This window comes from Podarcis bocagei (genome assembly GCF_964188305.1).
Source record: "Podarcis bocagei genome assembly, chromosome: 17".
In the NCBI taxonomy this organism is placed as follows: Eukaryota; Metazoa; Chordata; class Lepidosauria; order Squamata; family Lacertidae; genus Podarcis; species Podarcis bocagei.
Window position 1 is genome coordinate 32454220 of NC_138143.1, and position 17319 is coordinate 32471538.

General features: G+C 45.5%; 1 protein-coding gene across 1 annotated transcript; it reads right to left on the reverse strand.

The window, feature by feature from the left end:
• Positions 1 to 3310: 3310 nt before the first annotated feature.
• On the reverse strand, positions 3311 to 17319 carry LOC308576788 (transcription factor JunD-like). The gene has a single exon (XM_081176726.1). The coding sequence runs from the start codon at positions 16508 to 16510 to the stop codon at positions 15239 to 15241; it is 1272 nt and encodes a 423-aa protein (XP_081032852.1). The 5' UTR covers positions 16511 to 17319; the 3' UTR covers positions 3311 to 15238.

The window sequence follows — 17319 nt, forward strand, 5'->3', positions numbered from 1 at the left end:
CTCCTATTGCTAGGTGCTGCCCGTTTTATTATAGATGCTGACCATGTGTAAGGGTGGTTGCCAGAGTTCTAGCATGCCTCCCACCCCTCTAAGAAAGAAAGAAACCGACACAAATGACATTTGGCATATCCACTAGTTGTCAGCTTGCATCTGTACACTGGGGTTATTTAAACAGGCATGTGACACCATCCTTGGGATCTGGACCTATTCAGCTTCCGTAGCTTCCACACACACCCTCTCTGCAATTGCTCCTTTTCAGGATGGCCTTGATTCTTGCCACCTGGACAAGTAGAGCCTTGTTTCCTTGCAAACTGCAGCTCCACCCTGTACAAACCACCCTTCAATTATCTGCCAAAGTACTTTATGGGTAAATATTTGTTCTGCAGTCTCAGACACTACCTCATTCCTGTTTGTCCAGGCTCTTAATCCAGGACTTTGAATGTTGCGCTTAGTCCATCAACACCCTGAGGTGCTTACATGAAAATTTAAGTATTTAATAACAAACCCCTGTGTGTCTATGTGTGCATTTTCTGATACCTCACTCTTATAAAGCAAATTCTATTAGTTTAGGACTTACCTAAAATTAGTTTTCTCTCTCACACTACAGATGTTAAATAAGCAAAGCTAGGAATGGTATTATTATTGCTATTGTTGCAAATGATCATTATGCTTAACTGAGATCCATCTAGGGCATGCACAGAAAAGGCAGAAACCTCTTGAATATAATGGATTTTGGGCTGTTTACCCTTCATAAAATGTTAAATCGGCCAACCAAAAATAACACTTCAGGCAATAGTACCATGATAACTGTCAAGCATAGCAACCTTTCTGGAATTATTTATTCCGGTATACAGACTTCAGGTTCAGAAGAGCTACCTAGGAGGCACAGTGTTCATAATTGTTTAAAACAAATCTGTCCTCTTTTCTCTAAAATTAACATAGAATACTTGCCTGAAATGTGTGCAAGAAGTTTTTGCTGCTAAGATGGTTAATATTTCAAAGGGAGGAAGGATTAGCCAGGTAGCTGTCCTGTAGTTTGGACCCAAATTTATTTGACAACCTCCCATAATCCTTCTGTAAGCTGTGGTTTAATATCTGCAAGTTGCCTTTCGGCATTGAGATATTGCTAAAACGGCCTTTATAAATTGTGCCTGTTTTCTTTGCAATTGTAAACAAAAGCAAGATCGGACCAGGCAATTTCCATCTGCAAACCCATTGCGGGAGAGCTTCTGGATCCAGTAACATTGCCGGAACCAGGACAGCATTTCTAAGGAAAGCAATGCTAGCTGTGAATACAACCTACAGAACATGAAAGGGCAGCAGGGGCGGAAATCACTGAACACGGCAAACACTACCGATCAAATCCCAACTCAACTATGGTGAGTCCAGTGGGGACATAATAAACCAGCCATGTGTTCTGCAAATACGTAAGCTGTCAAGCATTTGGCAGGCCACAATATATTGTTTGATAGGTTCCAGGTTGCGTATGCCTGTTATTTAGAACACACTTCCATGTGATTCATCCTGTGTCACATGCCCTTGAAGATAGCTTGGAAATTGCAGCCAGTTCCAAATACGACAGGCAGACTATCAAATAGACCTGGCTGTTGTAAGTGTATTATGCTGTTGTTGCAAAAGCATCGCTCGCTGCCGATTTCCTTCCAGACTTTATTTCAAAGTGCAGATATTGGGCATAAAAATCAGGTATTTGTTGGAGGTCCTTCTCCAGGTGCCCCTGCTGTCCAAGGGATGTCGCCAACTCTCAGCCTAACCTTCATCAGTAGATAGTTGTCAGGGTGAAGGAGGGGCCATTAGAAATATATTTGCCCCTTCCCTAAGGCTTAGGCCTTTCTGATCCGTTGCACCAGGCTTCCTCAAACTCGGCCCTCCAGATGTTTTGAGACTACAGTTCCCATCATCCCTGACCACTGGTCCTGCTAACTAGGGATCATGGGAGTTGTAGGCCAAAAACATCTGGAGGGCCAGGTTTGAGGAAGCCTGTGTTAAACCATGAGCATGTCACATGTAAAGCTATGCTGAGCATCTTGCTCAAGCACGAGTGCTGGAAGACAAACACTGGAGAAATATTGTACATCTGCTTGTTTAATAAATGACCTATCTACTTACTAAACCAATGCAGCATACCATCTCAATTGTATCTGTATCAGGTCTAATGTGGTTTGGAATTAATCTGCACTATAACCAGTCCAGGGGGACGCAGGTGGCGCTGTGGGTAAAACCTCAGTGCCTAGGACTTGCTGATCGTAAGGTCGGCGGTTTGAATCCCCGCGGCGGGGTGAGCTCCCGTCATTTGGTCCCAGCTCCTGCCCACCTAGCAGTTCGAAAGCACCCCTAAAGTGCAAGTAGATAAATAGGTACCGCTTTATAGCGGGAAGGTAAACGGCGTTTCCGTGTGCGGCGCTGGTGCTGGCTCGCCAGCTGCAGCTTCGTCACGCTGGCCACATGACCCGGAAGTGTCTTCGGACGGCGCCGGCTCTCGGCCTCTTGAGCGAGATGAGCGCGCAACCCTAGAGTCGGTCACGACTGGCCCGTACGGGCAGGGGTACCTTTACCTTTATAACCAGTCCAGAGATCAGTAACACTTGAGAACCACTGATAACAAAACAAAAATCAATATCCTAGTCTTACAGAACTAAGTTTTTCAAAACATTACACCCTAACTTGGAACATTCAAAGTGTCTACCTGACCAGTAGCTAAGCAAAACAAAAACCCAGGAGCTAGAACTTAAATTATCTTTACCTGGCTTTCTTGTATACGTGTGGAAGCAATTGTGGTCCTGTTAGCAAATTAGCTATTTATTCTGCACAGAGTAGTATAAAGAAGAGTTGCCCTCAAAACAAGAGACTCAAAAGCAACTGAGCCAGGAGAAAATCAAGTCACATGGCAAGTGTTTTACAGTTGAAGATAACAGCAGATGTGGGCATGGAAACTACTTGACTGGGCGGTTACCTGGAAACCCCACTTGTATGAGATCTTTAGAGGAAGAGAAAGGTATAAGCATCACAAAAAAATAAAATATCTGCAAGCCATCTCGTGGGTAGGTGGTGTAGATAGAGATCGGGTCAGTGTTTAGCTTTGAAATCTGATATTTTATTGAAGGTCTCTCCTAACTTTATAACAAGTTCTATAAAAGGTTGTAAGGTTAGACATCAACTACCTCAAATGGATAATCACAGCAAATTTTGCTGCACAGTAACCATGCTGTTATCTTTGGAATGATTTACAAATGATTCTAGCTTTGCACCTTTGACTTTAGCAGGGCAAAATAAGAAACACCAACAAAAATGGTATGAATATAAAGCCATTTTAATGTTCTGATATTTATATCAAATACTCAGTCAAGTATTTATACATACAGTATCTTATAAACTTAGTTTTAACACAACATGTACAAAATTGCACATCGCCGATTACAAAGTCATAAATGTAATCTTTTGTTTTCATGTAAACAATTTCAGCATGAGAATGTTCTACATTCCAGAATGCCTATCCCTCCCACTTAAGAATGTTCACTTCAGTCTCTATTAAAGATCTACAGCGTGATAAAAACCAGAGAATGTTCATGTAAGCCACTACAATCAGATACACATACAAGGCAAGTCGCCTTTTAGTCTTAAGTGCTAAACATAAAGTTTGGGAGATCTGATCCTGTTCCCACGAAGTCATTGGCAAAAGGCCCACTGTTTGCAACAGCAGCAGGACCAACATTACCATCCTAAAATCTCCACCTGCCATACAGTAAAATAAAAGTCATCCACAACCCTCAGTTCATAAGAGACAGAAAAAGAGGGGAGGCAGCTGACTGCTGTTTGGCAGTAGGAATTGGGAATATTCTTGTAAACATGGATTTAAACCATTAGACAATTCCCGAGGTATAACATTTTACCTCCTCAGTCTCAGTCTCAGTCTCACACACACACACACACACACACGACACAACACAAATCAAGCTGTACATTTAGTCAAGAGGAAGTATTAGTTTTTTAAAAAAACTTTATGTCTATAATCATCAATTTTAACAACTTCTAGTTCTATGCTTTATGAACAGTGATGATGAAAAGCCACAATGGGAAGGCGCTGGGCACATTTTTATTAAGTCCTGTATTTTATGTATGTTCACATGCCACCCTCAATCAATTGTTTGAACACATTCTTTGTCAAAAAACAACCACTCAATACAGAAATCATGAATGAAAGCCTAGCTATTAACCTTTGCAATGCTGCAATCCTATACACACTTACCTAAGCAGAACTCCAATTGAGCAAATTCCCATTGAAGTTACTACAAGGTGACACCCAATTACTTTCAAGTAGACATGCAGAAGATTGCCCAGCAAGCTGTCATAAAAAACACCTATTTCCAAACAAACTGTTAAACAGTTTGTCCAAACAAACTGTTAAAAAGCAATTTTTCAAGGACCTCTAACCTCAGCAAGTAAAAGTTTGCGTTTGTTCTTGCAACTGAACTCCCCCCTTCTTTGCTGTTACTACTAGCAAACAGGAAACTTTTTGCAGATGCTGGCTGACCCATAGGCTTGAGTGTTCGAACTAGTATCTCTGTTTAGGAGGACTTTGTTACTGTGCAATAACTGGCTGTATGAGAATGACCCTGCCGGAGCTGCTTCTAGCCTTCTTTGGGACACATTCCCAGTGCATACGCCCCACCCCTCACACAGCATTTTGCACCTGGCTGGACGCGGGTGGCGCTGTGGGTTAAACCACAGAGCCTACGGCTTGCCGATCAGAAGGTTGGCGGTTCGAATCCCCGCGACAGGGTGAGCTCCCGTTGCTCAGTCCCTGCTCCTGCCAACCTAGCAGTTCGAAAGCACGTCAAAGTGCAAGTAGATAAATAGGTACTACTCTGGCGGGAAGGTAAACGGCGTTTCCCTGCGCTGCTCTGGTTCGCCAGAAGCGGCTTAGTCATGCTGGCCACATGACCCAGAAGCTGTACGCCGGCTCCCTCGGCCAATAAAGCGAGATGAGCGCCGCAATCCCAGAGTCAGCCACGACTGGACCCAATGGTCAGGGGTCCCTTTATCTTTTTATCAGCTACTTGCAACCAAGTGAAGATGTCTGTGCCTGACGTCTCTACCATCTGGAAGCACATGTCTGGGGATCCTTGGGTCTTGACTGTTTTCACACACCAGCAATACATCCTGTAGAATTCTATCCGTTATATTTCAGTTGCACAATCAGAATGAATTTCAGGAACCAAAAAGTCACATTGAAACCAAAAATGGCAACCAGGCCTTCCGTTTTGGCGACTGTAAACCTGGTTTCAGGAGCCATTTGACGCCAAGCTTATATATCTGAGTTTCTAACACTGCCCCCACTGATGAAATGCTGTTTCCCCCATACACCTAAGCCAGAGACAGCTAACCTGTGACACTCCAGATCCTTTTGGACTACAACTCCCATCAGCCCCAGCCAGCACAGCCAATGGTTGGGGGTTATGGGGCATGCAGTTCAGCGTCTGGAGGGCCTCAGGACAGTCACCTCATAAACCTTACAAGCCTGGAAGTTATATATGTTTGCGACACAGGATAGTTACAAGCTGCTGTTTTGAAAGAAGGGTTGAGAGAACTTCTTAATTTCGCCATGCAGCTATGGAATGCTCCCCTTGGTTGTGCAGGTGTATCCCAAGAAGACAACCCATTTAAGTAAATAATAAAGCCAAGTTTACCGTTGCACAGCTCAATTCCAAAATGAAGAGGTAAAAATAGTGTTTTGGTCATTGAACCTGGAGCTCCAGCACAGAGACTATTGGAGTATCCCTCCCCTAATACGGATGGGAGCATGCCAGCTACAGTGGTGCCCCGCAAGACGAATGCCTCGCAAGACGGAAAACCCGCTAGGCGAAAGGGTTTTCCGTTTTTGAGCTGCTTCGCAAGACGAAGTTCCCTATGGGCTTGCTTCGCAAGACGAAAACGTCTTGCGAGTGTTCCGATTTTTTTCCGCTCCCCCCCTTTCTAAGCCGCTAATAGCCTTTTAGCCTCTAAGCCGCTAAGCCTTTAATAGCCGCTAATCCGCTAAGCCGCTAATAGGGTTGCTTCGCAAGACGAAAAAACCGCTAGACGAAGAGACTCACGGAACGGATTATTTTCGTCTTGCGAGGCACCACTGTACTCCAATGCCACAACCACCGATCACTGGGCAGTCACTGGGTTGGCAATTCCTGTGCCACCTCTCATCGCTTTCCCGCAAAGTAGGGACACCACTCTGCAGTTATCTGCATCCACCACTTTTGGGATTTACAGTGTGGTTGGGAAATCAGGTGGGCAGCTACCCAACATCTGACATCAATATATAATTCTAGAGAAACTATAAAAACCATTTCATTCCCCCTTTTACAACCTTTAGTTCTGAAACTATATACAGTGGTACCTTGGTTTAAGAACAGCTTAGTTTATGAACAACTTGGATTAAGAATGCTGCAAACCCGGAAGTAGGTGTTTTGGTTTGTGAACTTTGCCTCGGAAGCAGAACAGGTTCCGCTTCCTGTCGAGCGTGTTCCATTTGTAAACTGAGTCCCCCGCTGCTATGGGAAAGCACGCCTTGGTTTAAGAACACTTTGGTTTAAGAATGGACTTCCGGAACGGATTAAGTTTGTAAAGCAAGGTACCACTGTAGTATAGTAGGAAGATATGAAAAGGGTGCATTTGATTAAAGACACAGGACCCCCCCATCAACCTAGGTTTTGCTATAACAATAAAACTGTTTCGTCTCAATTGCATTTGAACTAATACTTCACTTGATTACATTTCAATATGGGGTTACCGTGGATAAGTTTAGGTAACACTGAAAAATCACCAGCAGCGAAATCAATACTGGGAGACACTTCATGAGGAAAGTCAAGGTGATACCTACAATGACACTGCCCTCTCCCCACAAAAAATATCCCGTCAGATTTTCATTAATTAATTATCAAGCGCTTTAGTTTTTGTAGCTAAATCAAATTGTCCAAAATTCTAGGCAGTACTAAGCCATGAAGTGGTGGACCAACAACCTGAGAGGGCTACACTGCTCTATTCTCCAGGGGTCGCTTACCAATGGTCCCCTGTTGGACTCTTGACTGCTTTCTGCCCCAGAGAAGGTGGGGACTGAAGTCTGACACCATACAAAGGGCCACAGGTTAGCGAAGTTACTTTCATAAAGAGAACATCAAGATTAGGCTGAATACTTGTTCCTGGTATGCTCCTTCTTAGTTGGAAGGTTTTTTCCTCACACACAAGAGCATTCAAACATGCAGCCCCCAACCTGCAGCCTGAAGAGGCACAATTCTCAGAAAGCTTTGCCATTTGATTCCTCTGAGTTATAAAATTGGCCCTAAAGACCTTATCCTAAAGCTTGCTGCGAACCCTTAAGTTCTCAAGATGAGACATGCCAGCTTTTGTGCCAGCACACAAGCTGTGATAAATGGCAACATTTCGGGCAGATATTATGGAACCGGCATGTAAAACCTTAACTGATGTTTAGGAACACGTCTGTTATACAGTATCTATAGCAACTCTTTTACTGAAATTCATTAAAATGAAGCTCATGCACCAATTAGGAACCCCACTTTAACGACATAATACAAAGTGACAGAATCTAAGCTGTATCTCAACTGCTATGATAAAGTTGAAAGACCCAGTCTGAAGAATCTATATGAAATGACTGGCAACAGTGTTTAAGTCAACAGTGCAGAAAATTGCATTTTTCAAAGATACTTAGACTTTCAGCATCACCTGAAAAAAATGTAGCATGAACAACTGCTCCCTCAATAGTCTTTCCTTCTTGGAAGAAATACTGTTTGGCAGAACTCTAAAAAAAAAAACAACAACACCTTGTCATCTCAGTGAGATGTACCATAACATCCCTTGATCTAATTTAGTGCAAGGGGACTAAATTGTGCTGGCTCACACAATTCTCTTTCACACTTGTAGCCTACCATTGCTTCAAAACACTCACGGAGGTGTACGTGAGGTTTACTCCTTTTAATCCTTGCAAAAATCTTGAGAGGTAAGTTAGGCTGAAATACAGTGAGTCATCCAGAGAGCTCCATCACAGCCAAGCTGAGATTTGAACCCAGGTACTTCCAGTCCAAACCCAGTCTACCCAAGAAAATATATATCTTCCAGTATATATAGGGTTCTACCTGTATATTCTTCTAATGGTGAGTGGATAGCAACTCATTTGCTCACCATCAATAATCTGTACAACTCTTACTTGAACTCATCCCAGTGATTCAAGTCTTCCTGTCCCTATGCTGAGAACTCTCAAGCAGGTGTGGGCAGCCTGTGGCACTTTAGGTGCGTGCTGGACTACAACTCCCATTCTCCTGCGCATTGGCCATGTTGGCTGGGACTGTTGGGAATCGAACATCTGACGGCCGAGGGAGGGCACAGGTTCCTCATCCCTGAACTAAAGACTACAATCCTATGCACACATATCTCAGAGAATGCCTCTCTGAGTTGAGCAGGACTTGATTGTGATAGCAAATATGCTTACAGTTGGGTTACGAAGTCTTTTTATATGAAAAGTGTGGGATGTGATACATAAGTAGCAGTCAAGTACAACATTCCTTGTTCTCCTAGAGTGGACATGCGGGGAAATGTTTGGTCCAGCCAGTCGAAAACTTCCTGTTTCCTCCTGGCTCGGGCATCCTTCCTTTGCATGTGACTAGAGGTGGGTGTGACCTTACCTGTTCAGGTAACGAAAGGACAAGGCATGCTGCCACACTCTGTCTCTTCCATCTTCCTTTCATTGTGTGAACTGCAGTGACTGCTAGCTTGCAGTCACTGGGATTAATACCCCATATGGGGTAGGTCCACATTTATATACTTGTAACTAAGTCTGCCTTCAGGGATCCAACTGTGAACTGATGATGTGAGTAAACTTTTATTGACATTAAATAAGATTGTCGTGTGTTTATTCTTTTAAGAGGGATATAAGGGAACTTACCAGGAACCTGATAGTGAAAGGCTTACACAAGCCTGCAACCAGCTACGTTTAAAAGGGGAATGTGAAACTCTGATAAGTAAAGGAACTTGCTAGCACAAATTAGAAAGGATAGTAATCAACAATATATCCTCTCCTGCCTCCCTGAACATGCCCACGAAAAGTTTGATAGGACTCGAGGACAAAAGCTACAAAAAAGGTCACATTTATGCTCTTCTCACAGTAACATGCACGTTTACAGCATTCCAGATCAAGCCATTCGTCTTAACCTGCTTCAAAGCAGTTTGGTGCAGGTGCCATACAATAATTCACTATTGTACTGCTGAGGATTATCAGGAATGCAATTATTTTGGAGGCAGCTGACAGAGACCAAGCAGAGTCCCCATTTGTTTTACTGTTTTCTATTACTGGGTCTCAGCATGCCTACTTTGAAAAACAAAACAAAAACAAAACCGTAATGCAACAGACAACTTACAGTGAATGCTATTCAGCAGCATACGGCATAGTGGGATGGAAGCACTGGCCCGACTTCCCGGCAGATGAGTCGCTGCCATTAACCGGGAGGGCAGCGCAGAGCAAATGCACCAGCAGTTGCACCATCGCCACTCCCAGAATGTAACGGCGGCTCACCTTCCGAGCCAGGCAAAAGGCAAACTCGGCCCTCCAGATGTTTTGGGACTACAACTCCCACCATCCCTAGCTAATAGGACCAGTGGTCAGGGATGATGGGAATTGTAGTCCCAAAACATCTGGAGGGCCGAGTTTGCCTATGCCTGTTCTGGGCAGTCAGGTAAATGCCTCTGCTCCACCACACTTGCCCACTGCCGGTACTATCTACTATGGGAAATAGTAAGCAGATTATGGAAAACAGGGATTACAGTATGCTAACAGAAGAAGGCATCATTCAGTAACTGCAGCAAGCTTTTATCCTCTGATGTTATATACAGGACAATGAAGTCACACTCAGGAGTAGACCTACTGAAATCAATGGACAAGTGTGACTTAGTTGGATGTTGTTGTTGTTGTTGTTGTTGTTGTTGTTGTTGTTGTTGTTATTATTATTATTATTATTAGATATTATCCACTGTTTAAACATTTGCAAGCAATTAGAACCAGAATATCTGAAATAACTCCTTACCTGGCATGGCAGGTTAGCTTGCTTGCGATCGTATCAGCAGGATACCTAGAACATGGACTGACGATATAACTCAAACTAGTGTGAATACATGTAGTCTATTTTTTCATGCTTAACTCACACAAGGTTAATTCTCTCGTTCCCACACAACTCTTCTAGTTACGAGACCAGGTCTTGCATGACCACAAAAGGCTGCAGCTTTGCTGATCAGCATTTCTAGGATTAAGCATGCATAGGAATCATGGAGTCTTAAATCTAAAACCTACACATCTTAGAATACCACTTTAAAATCATGCAGACAGACTTGCTTGGAATGACTGCATCCAAATGTTGGATTGGAAACATATGCATTAGTAATCTATGAAATTATAGCTACTGATCAAATCAAGTGTCTCTGCCGCAAAGGAACAGATTAAAAAAATTCAGGGTATCATTACTAAACAGTGTTCATTATTTTTAACCCCAACTGAAATGAACAGAAATCACTTTTAAGTTTGCTGCCTCTGAGCTAGGCCATTTCAACATTCAATTCCATCTTCACAATTAACCACAGTGTATAACTAAAAATGGATTCAAATTTGCAGCAGAAAGCAAAAATAAGCCTCACTTACATCGCTTTGTGCTTTATATATTCTTCCTCTCCAGGGAAATGCTATTAAAATATATTCTGGCTGCAATATAAAAATCCAGAAGTTGTTTCAACAAAAATTAGTACTTTCATACGCCACTGATTTCAGTGGCAAGGTTGAGAACATGTTTAAATCAATGGAAACGTAAGTGCCGTCAACATCTGCCCATTGTATTTAAGATGTCACTTAGTGCAGATCTGCTTTCGAGTACTTCAAAATGAAAAACACCACCCTACTAGTATTTATGGCAACAGTTCAGCACTGGTTAAAAATGGAAAGCGCCACCACCATTCAGATAGTTGACATTTTAAACCCAGCAATTCATTTTTTTTGTAGCTGAAGAACCTACTTGCTATAAAATCACGCGCCATTACGAGCATCTAGGTCCACCAAAAAACCACCATGTTATGTTTTTGAAGATCGAGTCCACACCTGAACACGAGCTTCCACCCAACGATAGAAAAAAAATATATTTTGAGAGCCAGACCTATACCACCAGTGTGTTAAAAAGAGGAATTGGGTAGGAGTTGTGACACATCGTCACTCACTAAGTTAGCAACAAATTAGTCAGCTCCTCTAGACACACAACCATGCGAGTTACTACCTGAGTGTTCATGTGGGCTATGTAAGTGTGCAGGAAAACCAGCTGCCCTCCCTCTACTTAAGGGAAAAGGTTTACAGTCCCTTTAAATCGCCTTTTCCACTGACAGAAAGTGCCATGCCAGTTCAACAATGGACATCACCCGGATCACCAAGCTCACTAGAAACTGGAATATTTGCCCAATGAAGTGCTAATGCAGGTGAGTACCAATCAGCCTGGAATTTTGTGTGTGCATGCCTGTGTGTGTATCTGGTGGGTATTCTTAAAATTATCCAGCGTGCAGGAGCCAAAGAAAGCAAACCAAAGACTTGCTATAATACATGCACACAAAAGAGCAAGCAGAAAGGAGTGGAAAGGTGGATTCAGATGAGAAAAGTGCATTTTAAAGGAATGATCAATCAGGTACTAACTCATCTCTGCAAAAAGAGACAGAGAAATTCTCAGAACTGGGTGGGTGAGAGGAGAGGGACAGACCACAACATGGAATGGGCTTGAATGCATCTGAGGCTGGGGAATGAGAGGAATTCTATTGGTGGGCCAGAAAGTAAAATGTTCAGTCATGAACAGCACTGCATTTAAACAGGCTTGCAGGGACACTGACAGGATGACTGGTACTTTTAGGGGAAAAAAGAGCCATTAATACAAATATGAGGCAGATAGCAAACAAAGTTGTGGACTTTGTGTTACTGACTTTAGCAGAAAAGGCTACGAAACGGGTGAACAACCTAGAACACTGCATATATTTCAAGAAGCAAAATACGCTTTTGGCAGAAATGATGCAGCAGGCAGCCCCATCAATTGCAACAGGTAAGAAAATGTAGGTTCTCAGCTCCAACCTCTGAGACAGCCAGAATTATTATGTACCCTTACGAGAAAAGTTAAGAAACAAGTTGCAAGAAACATGCAACTTCCAGGTACATTTGAGAAGCAGCAAGCAGCCTGAGCTTTTCCCCCTTAGATTTAATATTCCAGATTAGAACCCACCTGAGAAAAAACATTGTCACATCATCGGGCATTTTCAACTACGTAAATGTAGTAGCTGCTCTGGTCCCAGCTAAGGTGATACCTTTTGTACAACTCATTATTTAATTTGCATCCCTCACACTTAAGGCACTGCTATAAAGTCTCCACCTTTGCCATATTATCCTTTAAGAGTATGCAAGCTCAAGGACTTTTTCTGCCACATTGATGAAACTCTGGCAATTAATGCAAGATGGACTGATCAAATGAATTAAGCTTTCTTCCAAGTTTCTCCATTTCTAAAAGGATAAGACTGGTTATTTCACATATTTGCAGCATTATGGTTCCAAATACAAAAAGCTCCTGATGTCATTAAGTTGGAGCTGCAATCCTATGCATACTTAACTTGGGAATAAGCTTGACTTAACTTACTGAGACTTACTTCCAAGCAAATATGCAAAGCATCACTCCAAGAATCTCTCCAAAGCATGGAAATGGTACTGTGTAATATAATCTATAATATCTGTTTATCATTATTTCTCAAGCAAGGTTGTCAAAGTACTGCCTTATGGAAAGTAATATATATACACTGCCACAAGCTATTCACATGTTATATCCAGGCAACGATTGTTATATCAAGAGCTCAAGTTTAAAATAAACCACAGAAACAATAAAACTGCATTTTGAGAAGCATCCAAACTATGCTCTATACAACTGGGGACGGGGAGGAGATTTTGCACGGCACACTTTGACCAGAAAACTGTCAAAACTCTCAGTTAAACAAATTACAGGTAACAGTTTCTTTTTACTGATCCCACTTTAAAACAAACCTCAAAGACTTCCAACTTCTCTTTCCTCCTCCCACCCGGAATCACAAAGTCACAGAATTGGAAGTTGGAAGGGGTCAGGATGGTCATCTAGTCCAACCCCCCTGCAGTGGAGGAATCCTGCCCACAGCCATCCCTGGGTGGACTTGAACCACCAACCTTCTGGTTAACAGCCAGACACACTGAGAACTAGAAAATATTTACAATGGAAACTGCAATAAAATAGCTTATACACTGTTCTTGGAAGAAAAACTACCCACATTTCTATGTGTTATTCAAAACACAGTACAACAGAATTGTTCTATTTTTTTAAAAAAAACCAAGCCTTTTCTGCATAGCAGTGGCAGTGCAACCCTAGACATGTCTACTCAAAGGCAAGCTCCATTGAGTTCAATGGGACTTAGTCCTTAGTAAGTGAGCATAGGACTCCAGCTTCAGCTACTATACTTCCATACAGAGCAATTACAGCTGGAATGTGCACCATGAAGGATAAATCATCTGATATTTACTCTTCCAAAACCATTTCTTTTATCATTCTGCACATTATAAAAATAGAATGTGACATTCCAAAGCATTTCAATAAATAAGCCTATCAATGTCCCAGATTTGTGCTGGCACAAGAAATAAAATGGAGCTCATAAGTCTAGAAAAAACCCCACAATCTTCTTAAAACACTAATTTTTAAATAAATAGTTTTGTGTGGCACATCATCTTCTGTTGCTGTACTTTAGCACTACTCATTCATGATGAGCAAATTATCCGGCATCAGAAATTCAACCACAACATTCTCACAGCAACTACGGTAATCATTTTTAGACTTTCCATTATTACACCAAGAAAAACTACACTGCCAGATCGTCTATAATATTTATAGTGTCTTCCTAAACAATTACATTTTGGCTCTCTCAAAGTCTGAGCAATTCTATAAAACTTCTACAGCAGGAAAATAATAAGTTATCTCTCTGTACATAAGACTTAACAAGCCCTGTATTAGCTACGACCATCCCAAATTCTTGAGAAACATTTCACAAAACTACCCCGTGTCAAACTGCAAGGATTGTATCTTTTAAAAATATTACCGCTCTTATCAAAACACCTAGCAATCTGCATGACGTACATGCCCCTTACCAAACAATTAGCACCCCATCATAGAAAATCTAAAGCCTTTTTAAAGAAATAAATAAACAAGCCTGCAGCCAAAAAATACTGGATTTTTTTTTAACAATCCCTGGCAACTTGAAGAAAAAGCTATACAGGTTGACTCTAGTCACCTTCCACCACAAAAATAATAATAAAAAAAATCAAGAATCTCTAAAATATATAGTCCTCAACAAAGACAACTTCTGCCCACACCATAAGCTCAGGTGGGATCATTGAAGAGATCTTTGGACTTCCAGCAACAATCTGGTTTGTTTTTTTCTGTATCTGATCTGCAAAGCTTTTCATATTTGTTTTGAGCTGGAGAAGCTAGAAAAGTAAGCACATTTTCAAGCTGGAGTTTGTTTTTGAAGATCACCAGCCTCAGGCTTCCCTGATGTAACTGGGGACTGTCAGAATGGCATCAACTGCTGCAGCTTCACACACCCTCCTTCGCCTTGATGTCTGCGCACCTGACCTGTGCTCCTGAAGGAAAAACCCAAACACCACAATCTGGTTATTAATCACTTCAGCGTCACTTTCACGACTTGGCAGGAAAGCTATCCATGCTGGAAATGATCTCAAATTGGTTTCGACTGAAGAGTACTTGTTAAAAGTTTGGTTTCCGGAGTAAACAACATTCCCTGGCTGTCCAAAGCATCCTGTCCCTTGAGGAGCAGAGACGGATGCTCCCCACATTTCTTCTCCCTCCCCACCTCCCATTACGCCGCGTTTCTCTCTGGCTCTTAGGGCTCCCTTTGGAGCTGGTAAGGGGGCACAGGGGTGCATAGGGGGCGTGTGGGAGAGGAACCTCTTCACCCATCCGTTCGCCAAGCTCCTCCGATGACCGAATGGCACCTTTGGGAACCGAAGAAGAGGGAACTGAAGGTTCGCCACCATCAAGGGGTCATCCTTCCCCTTCTGCCACGCAAGGCAGGCTTGTGCGCGCCTCGGTATCTCTCCCCGTCGCGGGACGGTCGAGCGGCTTCAGCAAGCGCTGGCCTCCGGTTCTGTGGCTCCTTCTCTGCCCGGGGGCTGGCTAGCTGCCGCCGAGGTCTGCGTCGGGGCCGCCGCCGCGGCGTTAATGTGGCAGCCGCTGGAGAGGTGGCTCCGGACGCGGCCTTGCAGCTGCGTGACCTGGGCGCGCAGGAGGCTGGCGGTGGCGGCCAGCTCGGCGTTCTGCCCTTTGAGCGCCTTGACTTTCTCCTCCAGGCGGGCGATGCGCTCCAGCTTGCGCCGGCGGCACTTGGAGGCCGCGATGCGGTTGCGCAGCCTCTTGCGCTCGGCTTTCAGGCGCTCCTGGCTCTCGGCGTCCAGCGGAGACAAGGAGGAGGCCGGCGGCGGCGAGTCTCCGGACGAAAGCGCCGGAGGTGGCGGCGGCGGAGGAGGAACCGACACCACGGCCGCCTCCGGCACCGTCTGCGGCTCCTCCAAAGCTCTGCCCGTCGAGCCGGGCGCTGGGAGGCGAGCCAAGACTTGGGGAGGGAAAAAAGTGCCGCCGGCCGACGGGCTGGCCGGGTTGAAGCCGCCCAAGGTGGTGTAGACGGCGGGCGACTCCTGGCGGGACGGAGGGCAGCAGGGGCCCCCCGGGTGGGCGGTGGGCGAGAGGGGCGCCGGAGACACGCCGAGCAGCTGGTTCTGCTTGTGCAAGTCGGCCAGGGCTTTCACGAAGCCGTCGGCGAAGCCCTCCTGCTCCTGCGTCACCGCCTGCTGCTGGGCCGAGGGCTGCGGAGACCGGTACAGGAAGGAGCCCCCGGCCGCCGCCGCCACCGAAGGGCCTCCGCCGCCGGGGCTGGCCGGACCGGCCAGGCCTGGGCTGCCCGCTTGGATCAGCAGCTGCTCGAGGTCGGCGGCCGCCGGCAGCTTCAACAGAGGCTGCAGCACGCCCGAGCCCACCTCCTGGCCGACTCCGGGCGCGTCGGGGATCAGGCGGTGCACGGCGTTGCTGGTGCCGCCCCGGGGGCGCAGCGAGGTGAAGGGACCGGTGGGCGGCAAGGCAGCGCCGGGGGTGGCCGCCGCCGCCACCACCAAGTCTCGCTGCTGCTGCTTCTTCCCGGCCAAGAGCAGCTTGTGCTGTTGGTCCGCCGCGCTTTCCTCGGCCGGCTCCAGCCCCGCAGGTCCCGCTGCGCCGGGCCCGCCCGCGAAGCCCGGCAGTTGCACGAAGTCCGGGAGTAGCTCCAGCCCGTCCTCGCCGTAGAAGGGGGCCACCTCCATTTTCACGGCCACGCGGGCGCTCGAGCGCCCGCCGCCGCCGCTCATGCTGGGTGCGGCGGCGAGCGGGGCCGGAGTTGACGTCGCTGCTGCTGCTGCTGCCGCCGCCACTAACTGAAGCTCCTTCGCTCCCAGGAGGGGGAAAGAGGAGGCGCGCAGCCTCGAAGGCGCCGCCGGCGGCAGCAGACCCTCACCGGGCGCGCCCGCTCGCCGCCTCCTGCCCCAGGGCAGCAGCCCGGGGCTCGCCGCTTTCTACTTGTGGCATTTTCGGGAAGAAAACTCTTCCCACCCCCCGCTTCCAGCCAGAGGAACTGATGTCAAAAACGCCTCGCCTTAGCAGTTCCTGCCGCTCCGCCTTTCCAGGCTGCGGCCGCGGCGGCGCTCACACTGCCCTCTAGGCTCCGGCGCTGCCGAGGCTGTCCGAGCGGCCTTGGGCTGGCCCGCCTGCTGCTTTTCTTTGTTTACGGAAGGCGATCGCAAGGAAAACAAAGGGAAAGGGGGCGCTGCTGCTTCTAGAGAGGTGGCATGGGAAGATGGCATAGAGAGAAGAGAGATTAGAACAGTACTGTAAATCTGAATGTGGAAAGGGTTCCTTTTAGATCTCTCTCCCCCCCCCCCCAGTGCGCACCCATACTATAGAGAATATCTTCGGCCGCAAATCTCTTCCAAGGCGCTTTGCAGTTAATACCGCAGGCTTTTAAAGACGCCTGATGACGAGTGACAGAGCACGTGCCTGCTTTACCAACCAAAAGAAAAACCTAATGCACAGAGGCATGTGGATTTAATTCCAGATCTTTAAGCAAAAATGCAGGGGAAAGTACGGGAATCTTTAAGATGCTTGAAACGGCGGTCAAAGC

Excerpts from the sequence above, each read along its gene's own strand:
- LOC308576788 (XM_081176726.1), bottom strand. The coding sequence starts at position 16,510 with ATGAGCGGCGGCGGCGGGCGCTCGAGCGCCCGCGTGGCCGTGAAAATG.